An 18,508-nucleotide genomic window follows, 5' to 3' on the forward strand; every position below is an offset into this window, starting at 1 on the left:
ATAAAAAGAATGTTTTGATTTTAAAAGCAAAATATTGCAGCAGTTACGCGACCGCATCCCGTTGTGCGTCCTGCATCGGCGAGTCGGCCCGTGCCCAGTGGTTCCGCCACTCGGACGGTTGGCGATCGGGCAGTTCGACGTTCGGGTCCGGATCCGGCCCCGGGTTGGTTTCGTCGCAAAGCAACCTCGGTGGAGGAGGCATGGGTGGCGGTGGCGGTGGTGGCGTAGGAGGAGGCGGGGGAATGGGCGTTGGCCCAGGTGGAAACATGGTCGGTGGTGGAGGCGGTGGCGGTGGCGGAGGAGGTGGCCACAAGCGGTCACCCTGGGACTCGTTGCCATCGCTGCGGCAGGACTCGAGCCTGAACGATTCGGGCTACAAGAGCAACCGGGCAGATTCCTTTGAGCAGAGGTAGGTTCCGGGCAGGAGAGGCTCTTCCGGATTGCGACGGGGGAGGGGTTGAAGGCCTTATTATCAAACTGATGTCAAGTTCTGTCTCGTCCAGGGGTGTCTTCGACAGGCAGGACAGCCTCCGGTCGGACTACATGAGCGACCGGGAGCCGCGGTTCGGAATTGTCCAGCAGGCATCGATCGACAGCACCGATTCGCGGCTGTGCTATCTGACGTCGTCGGAGGTGAGTACTTTGAACTGTTTTCCTTCAACCATTAAAAAGATTTATTGCGTTCAATTTTGGCACACAATATACAGCAATGGGCAACAGAATTTCAAAAAATGTCTTTTGGGTAATTTTAACTTAATTAAATTATTCCATGACCTTTGAAGCGAACTAAAATTCGGAATAAAAAAATTTCGGAGAATTCAAATAACTTCACAATACAGATTTCGAAAAAAAAAAACAGAAGGTGAACAATCGAACCTGAGATCATTAATTTATCAAATCTGTACCTTTAAAGACTTGGCAACAATATAAGCCACGCAAACGATCTTCAATAAACGAATAAATATAATATTGTGTCAGTATTTGTGTGAAAGCTGTATAAACAATATATTTCTATCATGTGGATGTAGGAAAAAAGTATTGAACAATGTTTTAAATATAGTTACAGTTCTTTTTTTATGAAATCATCATTTATGAAAAAAAAACTTGGTAGTTGGATTCACTTTTTCACACAAAAAAATCGATTAGTTTTGCACATAAAACGTTTTTTTTTTTGAAAATTATCAAAAACTTAAGGCAACACTATATTTTGAAATATCTTGTTCAAGATAGCGAGAATAATTGATAAATATTGTATAATTTTAATATAACTTATTATCAAGGTTGTTAACAATAAAATGATCGATGTTCGATAACGATAACGATTGTTCGATCGTTGTCGTCAGGACTAACCATCTATCGTTATCGTTATTCCGATAATTCTATCGGCAATAACGAACGATAACTTATACAGTGGACTATCTCGTTTTCGAGATTGAAGGTACCGTCGAGAGCGGGAGTAATCAAATTATAGAACGTAAAATCATAGCAATCTACCAATTTATTGACAGCTGGAGCAATATTGATATCGAGAAGGTCGATAGCCAGAGAGTTCACTGTATTTAATATATTTTTAAAATTAACTAGATCCTATCAAATTATGTTCAAACTTCAAGCTTCCTCTCAGAAATTTTTTTTTTTTTTGATAATATGTATGTGTCTAAACATAAATACAAAAAAAAATCACAAAATACCGTAATTTTTAAAGTATTCAAATTTTCATAATTTGCAATATGGGTATCAAACGGTTCGAAATTTACGTACATATTCCCTGTTTTAGAGTTTTTTAAATGAATTACTAAAATTTTCACAAAATACCGTATTTTCTCGAAAAAACTCATTTTTTATAATTCGCAATATGGGTATCAAACGATTCGAAATTTTCATGCATTTTCACTGTTTTAGAGTTTTTTTTTAAATGAAATACTTAAATTTTCATACATAACCTTTTTTTTTGAAAGTACTCAAATATTTATAATTTTCAATATGGGTATCAAACGAAGCGAAATTTTGCCTGCATTTTCACTGTTATAGAGTTTATTTTAATGAAATACTCAAAAAAAACGTTAATGAATCCACCCTTAGGTGGTTGGCGCCTTCCTCACATTTAAGGGTGCTATCCAAAATGCAAAAAGTGCGTAAATAACACTTAAGTGCTTATAACTTTTGATAGGGTTGCCAGATCTTCAATGTTTTAGACGCGTTAGAAAGGTCTTTTGAATACCCATCCTACGATAGGTCGCATGAGAGATCCGGACAACGTTTTCATAAAAATATCTGAGATCCGGCCTACAAAAAGTGCATAAATAACTCTGAAGTGTTTATAACTTTTGATAGAGTTGTCAGATCTTCAATGTCTTGGGCGCGTTGGAAAGGTCTTTTAAAGACCTTTCTGAAAATGTATAGCATGACGGGCTTTCTTACAAAAACCACCCTTTTTACAATCTTCCGGACTTTTGTTAAAATCGTTTTTTTAGCATAACTTTTGTAGTACTTCACTAAACTGCATAATTTTTAATAGCGACTTATGGGACCTTAAGACGGATCGAATGACGCCAAAACGGACAAAATCGGTTCAGCCAATGTCGAGATAATCGAGTGACAATTTTTTGATCAACATCCCACCACACACACAGACATTTGCTCAGAATTTGATTCTGAGTCGATAGGTATATACGAAGGTGGGTCTAGTACGTCAAATTAAGAAGTTTAATTTCCAAGTGATTGTATAGCCTTTCCTCAGTAAGGTGAGGAAGGCAAAAACACTAAAACAGTGAAAATGCATGCAAAATATCAATTAGATTGTTACCAAGATTGCGAATTATAAAAAATGTAGTTTTTCGAGAAAATACGGTATTTTGTGAAAATTTGAGCATTTCATTCAAATGACTCTAGAACAGTAAAAATGCCTGCAAAATTTCGAATCGTTTGATTCCCATATTGCAAAATTATGAAAATTTGAGTTCTTTCAAAAAATACGATATTTTGTGATTTTTGTTTTGTATTTTTACTTTGAAACTTACTACATTATCAAAAAATATATTTTAAGCAAAAACATTAAAAATTTAACATGATAATGATGAATTGATAAAATTTAATAAAGATTTTCAAAATGAGTTATCGTCCGTTATCGGCGATAAGATTATCCCCGATAGAATTATCGAAATAACGATAACTATTATCGACGATAATATATCGATTAACAACCTTGCTTAATATGCCATGGTTGTCAATAATAAAAAGAAAGTCGGGATTTGTTATTAAACAAATCTTCGAAAAGCAGAATAAAGTCAGGAATTATAAAATTTGCTTCAAAATTTAAGGAGTTTCTAATTTTTTTTTGTCAAAGTATTTTTCTTTAATTTTGAAGTCACATTTTTTTTATTTTACAACGTAACAATTTGAAATATTTCATAGCAGACTTTCTTGATTTTGGAAGTCTTTTTTATGTGCAAAATTTTAAAACCAATTTTATTTTTCGATTAAGCATATAAAAATCAGAAATTTCTTTTTTAACGTTTAATTTCAAAAATAAAGAAAAAAAATGCAGAAAAGTGATTGTTTGAAAACTTATTAAAGTGTTTTTTTAATGTATCGAATTCATAATTATATTTGCTTTATTAATTGATCGAGGAATCTTTAATGCTGAAATATATGCTGAAAACAATAATCCATCAATATTTAAAATTAATCTCATTATTTCAAAAATAATTTCTATAAATTCAGTTTACTGCACTTTTTTATTTTAGGTTGACCAATGCTATCAAAACTTTTAAAATTAATTGGTGTTCACTGTTTTGATGTTCAAATTTGTTGAACAAAATTTTGTTTATTTCCATGTTTTAAGAATATTTAAGGGACTTTCAATTAAATTAAAGGAATATTTTACCATATGAAAATCCTGAGAAGACTCGAAAAAAGTTTAGAATTCAAAAATGAGACTTGAGTTGCCACCCTGCTTACTTTTCCTTTAAAAGGTTATGACGCAAAAACGAAAGAAGCTTAGTGCAATTCTCTGAGATTTTGGACAGCTTTTTTAAATATTTTTTTTATTTGTATGACATTTTGTGTCTACTTTTTCTATGACACAAAGGCAATAAAAATATTCAAATCTGTTTTTTTCAAAATCGATTTTTTGATTGATTTTGTGTCTTGGGCAAAGTTGAAAATATTGCTTAGGACTCCTCATTAAATAGTGAATGAATAAACATGTTTAAAATCGACTTTTAACACAACAAGTTTGTTTGCACAAATTAACCCTTTTTGAAAAATCAGTTTAAAAAATAAAGATTTTCGATTTTTTTCTACGCATTTAAAAAATTATGATAATTTTACAAATACTGGCAACACTGTCAAATGATTTTGGACCAACTTGTCACAAACTATATGTTTCGGAGAAGTTTGCAATAGTTACAACTTATTCAAAAATACCAGATTGCTCAATATCCAGATTTAAGAATATATGCATATTAAATTGAAACTAAGGAAACTTGAACTTTCCTGTTGTGTTTTTTTATAAGTTGAAATGTATCCAGTTTTTGATGCAAAAATTTAAAAATCACCTCAATTTATTTTATTATTTTTTTCATTATAGCCTCATCTTTGCAAGTATTTTTTAACAACTCAGCTTCAACAGATAGAATAGCTAAAAAAGGAAATTTAAGATTTGATATGCTGAACTACAGAAAAACTACTCATATGTCTGAATAAATATTTTTCAGGCAAGGTAAATTTTAAAAATTAGAATAAAGTAATATTTTTAGAATACACATGAAAAACCCTGCCATTGTTGTGTCAACATTGAATGCAAAAAGTCGATAAACTATTTGATGACAAACGAAAATAGTTGCTCCATTTTACCCTCCAAAAAATGCAAGATGACAAAATCATGTAATTATGTGAAACGTGTGATTCAAATTTAATGACTTCAGCGGTGCATCAAAACTGTTGAACTAAGGTACGCGCATATCAGCACAGATGAAAGTTTGCAAATAAATTGAAAAACTTTTTCGGCCTTTCATCGCACCTGGTGATGTCTCCAGCGCTACATTACTCTCAAGCTTCTTTCTGTTGAAAATCAGTTTCAGTAGCATTAAAGCAACTGCTTTTCAGAGGAATCCTTGTGCTAGAAACTTTTCACAACCCAAAATTAATCGCAAACATTCCATCACCAAACCTCAATTGCATTTTCCAGAAGTGCACAACACATGGCACTGCTTCGACCCGATTGTGGTTAACCAAACACTTGAAAGCAATTCCAGGAACGCTAAATTGACGAACGCCAGCCCACTTTTACGTGGTTTGTTTGGAATTTCAATTTAGTTAAAAAAATTCAAAGTCACCCCTTCTCTGTCCACCAGTTTGATGCACTGCTGATTAGAGCTCTTTGAAAGAAACAGCTTTCCGGTAACGCTTTCAAATCGGTAAGTACCATTCAGTTTAAATCCCTCGTCAGGGTGGTTGCACAAACCAATCTCCCTCAACCCGTGCCCGAAAAGTGGGTGTGGTTTCACCGTAGAGTGAAAGCTGCTCAAACACAGAATTCAAAGGCAACATTTCACTCCTAAGTAAATATTTGTAGGGGAAATCTACCCATTTTAATCCTAATAAGCGGTCGTGTTTGAATGATGCTGGATAATCTAGAGTCTCCCTTGAATTTTACTAAAACCAAGTACACCAACGAGTAGAGCAAGTTTTTGTGAACATTTCTGTTTATTTTCACTTTCACTAAAAGTTATTCTATTTCTTTACCAAGCATTTAACAAAAAAATATTCCCAAGGGTATTCTAATCGAGGCGAATGCATTGGGCCACGCCCATTTTTCTAATATCGGCTTAGTTCTTTTTTCTTCCAACACTCTGTCGAGTGTTGCCATTTGCGCTGACAGTTCAAACGAACACTCACGAAAAGTGGCATTTATAGGGAAAGTTTCCTGGCATCGCTGGCTGTGCTGCTGGTGGTGTTGACGGCCAGCCTTTGTTCTTTTTTGCCTTCGTCTCTCGCTCGGTTTTCTTCAGCCTTCGTTTGGAATGCAAAGTGAAAATTGAAACGTCAAACGACTTGGCGCGTTTGTTTTTTTGAAGGCGCTTGCTAATTTATTACATTTTTCGGGATTATTCTTCAAGTGAGTGCCTTACTAATGATCAAAAGAACATGTTGCCGGTAGTTGGAAGCAATTTCATATCTTAAGCGCCGTGAAAAAGTAAGCGAAAGTGAAAAGTTAATTTTGGCGATATTCATTAAGCGTTTGAGGGATTCTCGTGTGTGTCACTGTGTGTGCCAACAAAATGATGAGAAGTGGTCTCGCAAAATACAAATTATGATCAAAAGTGCATTAAATGTGATCTTTTTGGCCAGTAAGTGGCATACATTTGCGTGCTTACTCGAGGCGGTGCTGTTGCTGGTAAGTTTATAGCCCAAATAGTATTTTTGGAGCTTTAATCGAGCATCAAACTCTCCATATGACGAAGATAGGTGTTTGATTGGAAAGGGTAGATTTCCCCTACTCAATGAGAGAGCTGCACTCGGAACCATTCCAACAACAGTGCCAGTGAACTTATCTCTGCCCGGTGTGGCACACGTTCTTTTGAAGTCAACCTGACGACGGTTCCGGGAGTTGGGAAATGGGAAACGCATTTTCCCGAGCTTTTTGCTTGTGGTGTGTGTGTGTGTTTGATGGAAATCGTCTGCCCTGAGAAAAGGGTGCCGACCCCCTTGAACCAGGGATCAGTTACGTAATCGGATTACTTTAACTAGCTCTTGGTACATGCCTGTTAAGAGTCATAATTTCAATTGTTGAGAATTGTTAGGCAAACGGCGTTCGCACGCACACAAAATTTAATTTCTCATTTTAAGCTTGTTGAATAGTTAATTTCACATCGAAACATGAAAACCTATAATTTCCCAAACTTCCCGACCATAAATTATGAAACACTTTCATTTGCACAAAGCTCTCGAGTCCAACTTTTGAGGCTTCGGGCCACGCAAACTGTGCGGATCCCGGAATGAAAATTTAATTAGTGACTCATTTGCGTCATTAAATATTCACAAATATAGAACTGTTGCCAGCGCGACGACCGCTGCAGCATCGCAGAATGGGGTGGAAAGGGGGAAGGGAAACCAATTTGGTGCGGTCAGTTTTGGCGTGGATGTTGCAACGGCCAGACAGCTACTATTTCCAGAGACGGTTGCATAACCGCAATCGTTACGTAATGAAGAGCCTTTCTTCTGTGCTGGGAATGCAACTGTGCACAGTTACGGCGGGATATTATGGCTTGCGTGATGGAAAAAAAGGAGCAGTCGTGGAGGGTACACGGAGAAAAAAGAGGTTCCCAAAATCTTTCCATGGGATTTGCACACTTTGTTCGTGGTTCCTATTTTCATGAACGCATGTTCACGATCTGAAAAATGCAAAAAATATTTTTTTTTTTAAACAAGCTACCATACTTTAGTCAATCGCTTTCGTAGACTTAACTAATCGCTCCCACATTTTTGGAGGTTATTTTGGAACTAAACAAAAATGTTGGGACAGTTATGCTTTGTAAGTCCACTATTTGGAGACGATTTTTCGAAATCAATTTTTGTTTAATTTCCAATTCGGGTTTGTAAGGGTTTGGAAATATTTTGAAATTATCTGTACAGAATTGAAAAATGAACCTTATTAAAATCTTTTCAACAAGAGTCAAAGTAGAGTTTTATTTTCGTTTTATAAATCAATTAACAATTCCATGGAATAAGAAAATTTAGGCAAACTATTCTAGCACTCCAAAATTATATGAACAATAATAAAATTGGTACAGTCATGCCCCGGTTTTGCACGCCTCGGTTTTGCACTGCCCCGGTTTTGATTCGTTCAGCTGCCTCAGTTTAGCACGACTCAGTGCTTAATTGAAGCACAGAGTTTATGTGAGACATTGGCTATAATCGTATGACAATTGAAATCGGGATGAATTCAGCTATCGATTGCACTTATAGTTACATGAAAATTTTCAAAAAAAAAACGTATTTTTCCCTTATTTTGAAAATGCAATGTTTCTCGAATAAATACTCAATAATATTGTTATTGCAACATTGGTATCAAATGATCGGGATTTTTCATAGATTTCGTATGTTATATTTTTTGAAAATACTAAAAATTTTCACAAAAATACGTATTTTTGAAAAAAACTCAAAAATTTAAATTATTTTTCAATATGGGTATCAAACAATCGGGATTTTTCAAACAATTCAAGAGCGATAACACATTTTTTTTGAAAATATTTAAATTTTTCACACGTATTTTTGAAAGAATAGTCAAAATTTATTTTTTTCACAATAAAGGTATCGAATGATCGTATATATTCATACATTTCGAATGTTGTTACACATTTTTTTAAAAATACTAAAAAAATTCACAAAACCACGTATTTTTGCAAAAAAATGCTCAACATTTCAGTTTTTTACAATACGGGTATCAAATGATCATATTTTTTTCATATATGTCAAATGTAATAACAACATTTTTTGAAAATACGAAATATTTTCGCAAAACTACGTATTGTTCTGAAATATACTCAAAGATTCAGTTTTTTTTAAATATTGGTATCAAATGCTTCGGATTTTTTCATACATTTCGAATAAGGTATCATTTTTTGAAAAAACTCAAAATTTTCACGAAACTTCATATTTTTGAAAAAAAAGCTCAAAATTTCTGTTTTTTACAATACGGATATCAAACGATCTTGAGTTTTTTTTAAACATTTCGAAAATTGTAACACAATTTTTTGAAAATACTAAATTTTTTCACAAAAGTACGTATTTTCGAAAAAAAACTGTTCATAAATTATTTTTTTTCACAATATGGGTATCAAATGATCGAGACATATTAATAAATTACGAAAGCTATATTTTTTAATGCTAATTTTTTTTCACAAAGCTACGTATTTTCTAAAAAAAACTAAAATTTTCCAAGATTTGAAATTTATTTCACTCGAAATTTTTAAAAATATTCGATCATTTGTTACCCAACTGAAATTTTCAGTGCTATTTTTTTCAAAAATGCGTAGTATTGTGAAAAGTTGAGTATTAAAAAAAATGTTGTTATTATATTCGAAACGTATGAAAAATCTCAATCATTTGATACCAATATTGTAAAAAAAACTGAATTTTTTGGTATATTTTAGAAAATACGTAGTTTTGTGAATTTTTTTAAAATTTTTATAAAAAATGTATGAAATTTCAATTGTATTTTTTTTGATTTTATATTCAAGCAAAAATATTGTTTTGCTGATTTTTTAAATCACTTTCTGTCACTTAAAGTTAATATACAAAAAACACTCTAAATTATATTTTATTAATATGAACACATTTTGACATCTTTTCTGAAAAATCCTAATAGGGCCAACAATCCTAGATTTTGTTTAAAAATTTTACTTTTCATCAAAATTTAAAAAAAATGAAATTTGCAAGTAATAAGTATCTCAGTACTTTTTTTTCCTCATTTTATGATCAAGACTAGCATTTATTTGTCACTTAAAATTTTGGGCTGAATTTCAAAATCGAAATAATTATTATTTTTTTGAAATATTTGCAACATTGTGAATCGGATCATTAATTCACGATATATCGGTGATCCACAAACGACGGAACCAAATTGAGCATCTGAGAAAACCAAATTTGTCCTGCCTTTTTTTTTGGATCTTTGCATAGCCGTACCTCAGCAACCAAATGCCGTATCAAGAAAGTTCAAAAAATCAAAAAGTAGCAAAATTAACTTCCGTGTACCCTCATCCTGACCAACAGCTTTGTCGAAGACACCAACGCGATAAAAAAAATCTTTAAAATGATGCAGATTTATTAATCTTCCAGAACTGAATTTTCCGAATTCAGGGATTGTTTATCTTTCATCCCAAGGTTTATCTTATTTTGTAGAATTGTTTAAAAAAAACTCAAAATTAAAAACTACAAAAAAATATGATTCACTTTAAATACTGTTTGCAGCCAATAAATGCATAGTTGTCTCATGTATTTTTCTGAAACATTTCCTGTCTCATAAAGTTTCGAGAAAATCGAATAGAATCAACCCTTTATTTCGTGGATTCATTGCAATAATGGCAATTAACGAATTAACCCTCTACAGCCAAACCCCGCATATAGACGGACTTCGATTTAAAAAAATCGTCGAAAATCAAATTTTTCAACCAATTTTTGATCTTTAAAAAGCATTGGAAAGAAGAATTCTTGAAATTTTAGAAAATTTATGGATTGGAAGTATAACTTGTTTTATGTGACTTTGTCAATGTTATTAATATTTTAATTTTTTAGGGGTCAACTTTTGCTGTGTTTTTTACTAACATTTCCCATATTTTAATTAAAAAGAGGTATGCAGTAATTTTTCTAGTATCCAGTCTCTACGCATTTTTTTTTTTTTAATTTGAATGATGATCGTGTTATTTAAAGCAGAAAATGTGACAAACAAGCAAAAAAATGAAAAAAACGACTGTAAAAACATGAAAAAATTAGATAGGCAGGTGGTAGAATAGGCACAAAATCTACCAAAAACAAACATAAACTAAACCAGATAAATGCAAATTAAAATACTAAAAAGAAAAAAAAAACATAAAACAAGTGAAGTAAAGTTTATCGTACATCAAAAGTTGCTCAAAATGACCTCCGGAATACGGGAAAAATAAAAAAAAATCGATAAAAATTTGGGCAGTAGAGGGTTAAATAATTTGAAGTCACTGAACACTAATTTTATCTCTGAAATGATAAACTAAAATTTATGGAAACATTGTCTGTTTTTTTTTGAGACCCTTCGAATAGTAGAATTTCGAATAAAAGAAATTTCCGATAATCGAGACTTTAGATAATGTTTGGACTGATTTGAACATCATCATTTTGTGAAAAATCGAAATATTTGATAATTAGCTAATTCACATTAAACATGATGATCAATCTAGGAACAACATTTTTTAACTGTTTTTAGTTAAATTGACAGTTTTAGATGAAATTTATATTTGAAAAAATGTTGCAATCCTTGACTTTCGATAATTTTGCGACAATATCCTAAAAAAAATATTAACAAATTAAATTAAAAATTGTGTAAACACTTCAATCTAAACATTAAGTTAACCGGATGGTTTGCCTTCCTCTGAATGAACTTCTTTAGTATAAACCTATCAACTCAAAATCGAAAATTGAACAATTGTTTGTATATTGTGACCAAAATTCTTTCCAAGTTTTCCTAGCAGTGGCAAAACCAATTTAAGTCTAACGGGTTTCAATGCCCCCACATAAGTGGATGTCGAATTATACCTAGTTTGCCTGCAGGTTTTTCGAATATTGAGCTTTTATTAGTGATCAGAATAATGGAATACACATTAGAGTGACAATAAACAAATCGATATCAGGGATACCCTCTGATTCGATTTTTTAGGCAAAAATAAGTATCTGTGCTAATTTTGAGCCAAATCGGTTAAGGTTCAAGGGTTGCTTTTTATCATTGAAGTTGGCGAAAAAAAATCTTGCCATGAAAAACGTTTGCTTTAAATCGCTTATAACTCGTCAGGGTCAACTCGGATCGTTTTGCGTACTTGGAAAAAGTTGTTTGTCATAAAATTTGACATAAGAATCTCACACATGACAATGATCCGACACATTTAATATAAAATAGTTCTAGCAGCTAGCATGTACACAATAATGTGAAAGGAAAATGCAAAAAAAATTAGGTCTGTTTTATTGGATAACTTTACAATTTATTACATCAACCCAAATTGGCCAATTTTTTGCATCTGAACACCACTTACAGCAATAACCCTTTCCCATACAAACCCCCCCCCCCCCCTCACAATCGCGTGCGGCCAACCGCGCCAATTGCGAGGATAAACTTTGCGATTCCGAAAATAATTTCAATTTCATTCCATGAAAATTATTATAATTAAATTACAACCACGGCGCGCGCAAAAGCTACGCCATCTTTTTTTTTTTTTTGCTCACCCTTTTTTTGAAGGACCGACTCTGCATCAGTGCAGCAACTTTTCCACCCAACGAGCCACGTGAGCTCTGGAGGGTGGCGGAAAATTAACCACGCTGAAAGTTTCAACTGTGTGCGGAGGGAGTTGGCAAATTTGCTGCTGTTTTTTTTGCGTAGGGAAAAGTGCAATCGTGGTTTGAAACTTTTTTTTCCACTCTTTGCCACAGTTATTCACTTTTTGGGAGATAGAACTTTGCACATTTTGAGGTTCTGTAACTTGGTAGGTTAGTGTTCGTTTCTGGAAAAATTGTTAAGAAATTTAATTTAAAATTTCAAAATGAGATTTTTGTCAAAGATCCAAACTCCACCCTCGAACAAAAGTGGAAAAACACAATGCGTGCCATTTTCAATAGCTCCACAGGAATTTCCACCTGACTTTTCGAGGACCTCTCTCGGAGCCCGAAATTGCCATTGCGAACATTCTTCACTTTGTTATCTCCCAAAAACCACACAGCAGCAGCGTGTCCGGTGAGTTTCCCCCCTCGAAATATCGTACATTCCAGGGCCTTTGAGAGGTCAAAGTTCAGCACCACTCGAACTTTCCTGCTCGACAAAAATCGAACCATATTGAGAGGAGCCCCCCCCCCCAGTGGTTGAGTTTCAAAGGAAAAAAATATCCTTTTCATCTCGACGCCACAGCCCGTCCTCGTTGTCTTCTGTGCGCCAGTCTCGACGTTATCCTTTGACACTCTCGAGCTATAAAAAGTATTCAGTTTCAGTTCAGGTGAAGTACCACTCGCACTACACACAACTTCCGGTGGAAAGCTTTTCACTGGGTTGTTGGTGGAAAAAAAGGCCATTGTTTAAAACCCCCTTCAAAAGTGTCCCAAAGGTCGCACGGAAATCGCGAGCCGGATATTTTTAGCATCCGTCGAACAAAAAAAAACTGCCCGGCTTTAAAAAGGGTCGACAAATCGAATTGTTGGCGGAAAGTCCTTCCCCGACGAGGGTTGGAGGATCACCTTTTTTTTGTTGTTGAGCCTTTCTGGATGACTGACAGATTGAGATGTTGCCCCATCCCACGTTGAAAGTTTGATCGGAAATTTTCGGGTCGAGCAAGTTTTGTTTTTTGTTTAGTTGTACCCCGGCTACCTTTAAGGGGAGGGGGAAAAGGTGCAAAATGCTGACAGGGATTTTAATTAGAGATTCGAGAAGGTTGCACAGCGAGCCGGTGATTGTGGGTGTTTTAATTGGATGAAAAAGCAAAGTTTGTCGCATAATTGAATGTCGCTTTTTTGTTGGGATATTTGGGAATACACCTTTTCGATAGCGGGAAATGAAGTTATTTGAAAGGGTGATGCTTGTTGCAAACAATCAAAAGCAGGAACAATTTAGGTAAATAGTTTGATAAGCAAACAAACTTTCTTATATTTTTTGAAATACTTTTTTAACAAAATTGTCAAATAGCTTTTAATCCTTCCATTCGGAAAAAGTAAAATCAATAGCAATCTCTAAATTGAATATTGGTATTTTTTTTTTTTTCAAAATTTGATCGTCAAAACATGCTTAACATATGAAACCAAAATTTTTGTGAAAACTAAAACTAATTGAGTTCTTCTCAATTTGAAACGTAAAATGTAAAATTTATTCAACTTAGAGTTGTTTAACGAAAATCGTGAAATAAATTTGATATAAATAAACATTTTTGAAACGTCTTAAAGAATTCAAAACAACTTTTTTGGTGCCTTTGGTATGCCCAAAGAAGCCATTTAACATCATTAATTTATCGATATAATTTTCCAAACAAATTTGGCAGCTGTCCAAACAAATAAATTTTGATAAAGTTTTCAATTTATAGCAATTTTCAGGTAACTTGTTTGAAAATAGTTGCAGTTATTCATTTTTTTTAAGTGCCCATGTTTGCCCAATTTTGAATTTAATATTTTAAAAAAGCAGAGCAATTTCTGTATTTTGCCTTTTTGAAATTTTGTGTCGATCTTTCCGAAAACAATATTTCCATTTTGTTTTCAAATCAACACTATGATTTCAAAGGGACGTAACAGTGAATGATTGGCTCTTTTGAAATGTTAGTCTTGATGAAAAACCCGATTTAATATCACCAGTGATGGAATAGAGCCTTTCTTAAAAAATGATGAAACTTCGAAAAATATATTGGTGCAATAAATTTTTCAGAAACATAATAATGCCACCCAGTGAGAAATTCACCTAAAGCTTCGCATCTTTTTAGACTAAACCTTGAATGCAATTCTTTTTAATTACAGAAGTAGTACACTAATACGGCTATATCTCTGGAAAAACATTCGGAAAAGCTTCAAATTTTGGGCCAAAGCAGTTTATGGCGCATGTTTTTGAATGGCTTTTTGTTTGAAACTGAATTTTTTTAATTTGATAGTGTTATCTGTAAAATTTTCCAAAAAATACCTCTAAAAATGGCTTTGACCACATTTACTGGTCGAAAATTGTGAATCGAAAAATAAAATGTTCGTCTCCGACCCCACGGCTACAAATCCGAAACATAAAAATTGTGGGTTTTACGAGCGGTTTTCCAATGATGGAAGACACAAATTTTTAAGAGCGGATGCAGACATCGCACAAGTATTTCAGAAAAAGAGCTCTCAAATATCAGACTTTGAGTTCCGGGTTTCGGTTTTCAATCGAAAGAGTGCTTCAAGTTAGTAATAGGATATTTTTTTCTGGGACGATTCCCCGCCGGACAAGATTTTTTAAAGATTTCTTAAAAAAGCGTTTTTCCAAAAGCAAACCTTAAACCTTTCTTTTGTAAGAAAGGCTTTTGCCTGTGAAAAATCGGAAAATTTCACGAATGTTTTATATTTAAACATTGAAAATCGGACCATTAGTTGCCGAGATATCGACGTTAGAAAATGGTGGGTTGGTTGGTTGAGACTTAGAAAACATCAATTTTCATGTTTTTAATTCAAAGTTCAAAAATGCAAAATAAAGAAAATTGCTCAGCTTTTAAAAATATTTTTTCAAAGGTGGGCAAACATGGGCACTTATTTGAAAAAAATAATAAAATTTAAATTTCAGAAAAAAAAATCTTATAAAAAGGGAAACGTTTGTTAATTCTAGCACCGTAAACTGGTGTGACATTGGAAGGATTTCAGTTATTTCTTAAAGATTTTCAAATCGTAAGGCTTGCCTAAAGATTTGCTATGCGAAAACATGTCCATGCACTAAACAAAAAGTGTTTACGAAAGAACATTTAATTGGTTATTTTGAATTCAAGGACGACTTCTTAGTCATTTTGTTTCTGGGGGATATCAAATTAAAAATTTGCAAATTTAGTTATGTACATCATTATTAAGGTTGATATTTTCAATTTTTTCATTTAGAACAATTTTTTTCATTTTAAAATTTCGTGTTTTTTCTAACTTTGCAGGGCTTTTTTTAAAGTGTAACAATGTTCTACAAAGTTGTAGAGCAGACAATTACAAAAATTTTAATATGTAGACATAAGGGGTTTGCTTATAAACATCACGAGTTATCGCGATTTTACGAAAAAAAGTTTTGAAAAAGTTACTTTTTGCGATTCTCTTTGTTTCGTCGTCCGTGTCTGTCGCGGGTGACCATGAACGGCCATGATCGATGACGACCAACTTTTTCAAAACTTTTTTTCGTAAAATCGCGATAACTCGTGATGTTTATAAGCAAACCCCTTATGTCTACATATCAAAATTTTTCTAATTGTCTGCTCTACAACTTTGTAGAACATTGTTACACTCTAAAAAATAACCCTGCAAAGTTAGAAAAAACACGAAATTTTAAAATGAAAAATTTTGTTCTAAATGAAAAAATGACCCTTCTGGGTCAATGTACATTCGAAAAGGACATTAAATTTCCCATAAAATGACATTTTCCAATTTTTTTTACAGTCGAGTAACGGAAAATGGGAGAATTTTTAATACTTTTTAAGTGTTTTTTCGATGAAAAATACGTTTTTTTTTCGGAATTCTGAGTACGCCATCAAATCGGGCGTCTAATTTTACATAAAAGTCCCTTTGGTACCAAATTTCTATCTCATCACCGTTTCAGGCTGCAAATTATTGAAAACACCTCTTTATTCACATGTTCAAAAATGGAAGGGGTCGTACCGCCCCTCCGTCACGAGATATCAAAAAACGGACCTCTGATTCGTGATCAGGGACAAAAGTTACCCCTTAGGACAAAGTTTCACGCAAATTGAAGAGGGGTCGGGGCAACTGCTGTGTGAGTTGGCGGAGAATTACCCTATTTACTTTAAAAAATTAGAGTTTAGATGTCAATGTTAAATCCTAATCAAATAACTTTTTATAAGAATAACACTTTTTGAAAAGAATTTTGCCTACTCTTTGAAAAAATACTCAAAATATTCAAAAACGCAGTATATTTATTTTTGAACTGATTTTCAACATAAATTTCATGATACTTTTTGAGTCCGAAAAAACCTGTTTTGCATTTTATTTAAATTTTTTAAATTTATTCCACAATATTTGTAGAGAAGAAAGAAATCAAAATGAAAGATTTACTTAATTTCGTTCTCATGATGTAGACTTGTTTTATGTTTCAATCGTAAACATATGTTTATGACAATATTTTTTTATTGGAGAATTTGTAAATTATGTTTCACATTAGGTCGTTGCAAATATTTTTCAAAGTTTATGTCACCTCAAAAAATGTTTTTCAGAAAACTTCAACCGAGATAGGAGTCTACCCAACTGAAAACTGTTTCAATTTTTTTTTAATACAATTCGAGATAAATTTTACATTATTTGGCTACGACCACGACTTTCATAGTCATAGTAATAATAGTTTTTAGGCAGCTTTTATTTATCCAATTCCAAAAACTTTTTTCCCAAAAAAAAACGCATGAACCTTGAGTATCCTATTCCGATACATGTTTTAAAAATAACAATCTTGAAACAAACCATACCTGTTGGAAACAATTCGAAAGATAAATTGAAATCCTATCATTTTCATCCCGGTTTACCGTACCATAAATTTTGGTTTATTAATCGAACTTAATGTACCTTGCTGTTCCATAGAAATGTAATATTTTTTAAATATTTTATCCAGCTTTTATTAAATACCGATTTTCCCTCAAAACCAGTGCACGAGCAGCAACAGTAGCGTGTTTCGATTTCCCACATAGATTGAATCACACTTACTCTTGCTAGAGTGCTGTTACACACGACACACACCTGCACAGAAAAAAAAACAATTCCCGTAATCGTGAATTAAGTTCACGAATGTGAGATCCACGAAGGAATTTATTCATGAGTATGGTGCATTTGCACCATAAACGTGAATATATTCCTTCGTGGTTCTCATAATCGTGAACTGACTTCACGGTTTCGAGAATTGATTTTTTTCTGTGTGGAGCAGGAGTAGCAGGAAGAAGGAAGTGTTCAGTCCCCAGCCATGCATTCATCCATCGATCTATCCATCCAACCGCGTCCAAAGCCATCCTCTATTCAGCCCGACACTTCTTCCGCTTTCGCTTCGGGGGGACTTTCCGTCGCCGGGGAAAATAGTTTTGTGTAACGAACGAGCATTCACTGCTGCCAATCCGTTCTGCAATTCGTTCTCTTTCTGTCTCTCTAGCGAAGGGATTTTCCCCCCAACCGACGGAAATTTCCTCACGGAATGGGAAAAAGTTCCGATCGAAATCGAATAAAATACAAAATAAAATTTAGTAGCGAAACTAGCAGCAGCAAAAGTGCCGTCGCTAATACAGAACCCTTTGGAAAAACGCGCGGGTGGGGATTTCCCTCCAGACACACTTGGTGCCAATGCATCGGTGACACTTCCCACACGTGACACATTCGCCGGGAAATGCACATTCCGGTAACAAGCTTTTTCCCCTGTTCTGTGCCGACAAGAGGAAGCTGGCTTCAGTTGAGGTGCTTTCTCGTTGGAGTTTTGTCGAGATGAAGATGATCTGTTTTTTTTTTTGTGCTAGTTGGTTGAAGATTTTGATTCAAATTTTTATCATTTTTCATTCTACAGTGAAGTGTCAAATAAGAGACAACTTGTTTGAATTGATTAAATTTTTGAGCAAAATATATTTAATTAGTTCAATAGTATATTGCAAAAAAGTTGGAAATAATCTCATTGCCATTTACAAAAACTAAACATTTTATAGACCGTGAACAATCGCCATACAATTCCATTGGTAAGGTAATTGAAAAACCTTTGCAATGAGTCCATAACATTGAAGATCAGACAACCCTGTCTCAAGTTATGAGCACTTAAGTGATATTGATGTACTTTTTTGAAGCCGTCTGACTAGAATAGATTAGATTAGATTAGATAGGAGAAATATACCATTTCTCAGCCTGTTTCTATTATCGGCCTATCAGCACTTTGATCATAAATTACAGCTTTCATAAGGTGTTTTTGACTGTTCCAAACATAGAAATAGCTCAAATAAAAATGAGCAAGCAACTCCTCATTGTTGATTTATATGAAAATGTTGATTTAATAGCGTAAAACTGCAAAAGTGATGAGAATTGGTCAAATGGCGTAGAGTGATTAAAA

General features: G+C 33.7%; 1 protein-coding gene across 1 annotated transcript in view; it reads left to right on the plus strand.

Annotated features, from left to right (window-relative positions):
• LOC6049107 overlaps positions 1–18,508 on the plus strand; it is a 243,793-nt gene that overhangs the window by 17,927 nt on the left and 207,358 nt on the right. The window contains exons 11-12 of the mRNA XM_038262987.1: positions 41–409; positions 489–633. Coding sequence (XP_038118915.1) covers positions 41–409; positions 489–633 — 514 coding nt within the window. The remainder of the gene's footprint in view (positions 1–40; positions 410–488; positions 634–18,508) is intronic.

The sequence above is a fragment of the Culex quinquefasciatus genome, chromosome 3 (assembly GCF_015732765.1).
Source record: "Culex quinquefasciatus strain JHB chromosome 3, VPISU_Cqui_1.0_pri_paternal, whole genome shotgun sequence".
NCBI classification, from domain to species: domain Eukaryota; kingdom Metazoa; phylum Arthropoda; class Insecta; order Diptera; family Culicidae; genus Culex; species Culex quinquefasciatus.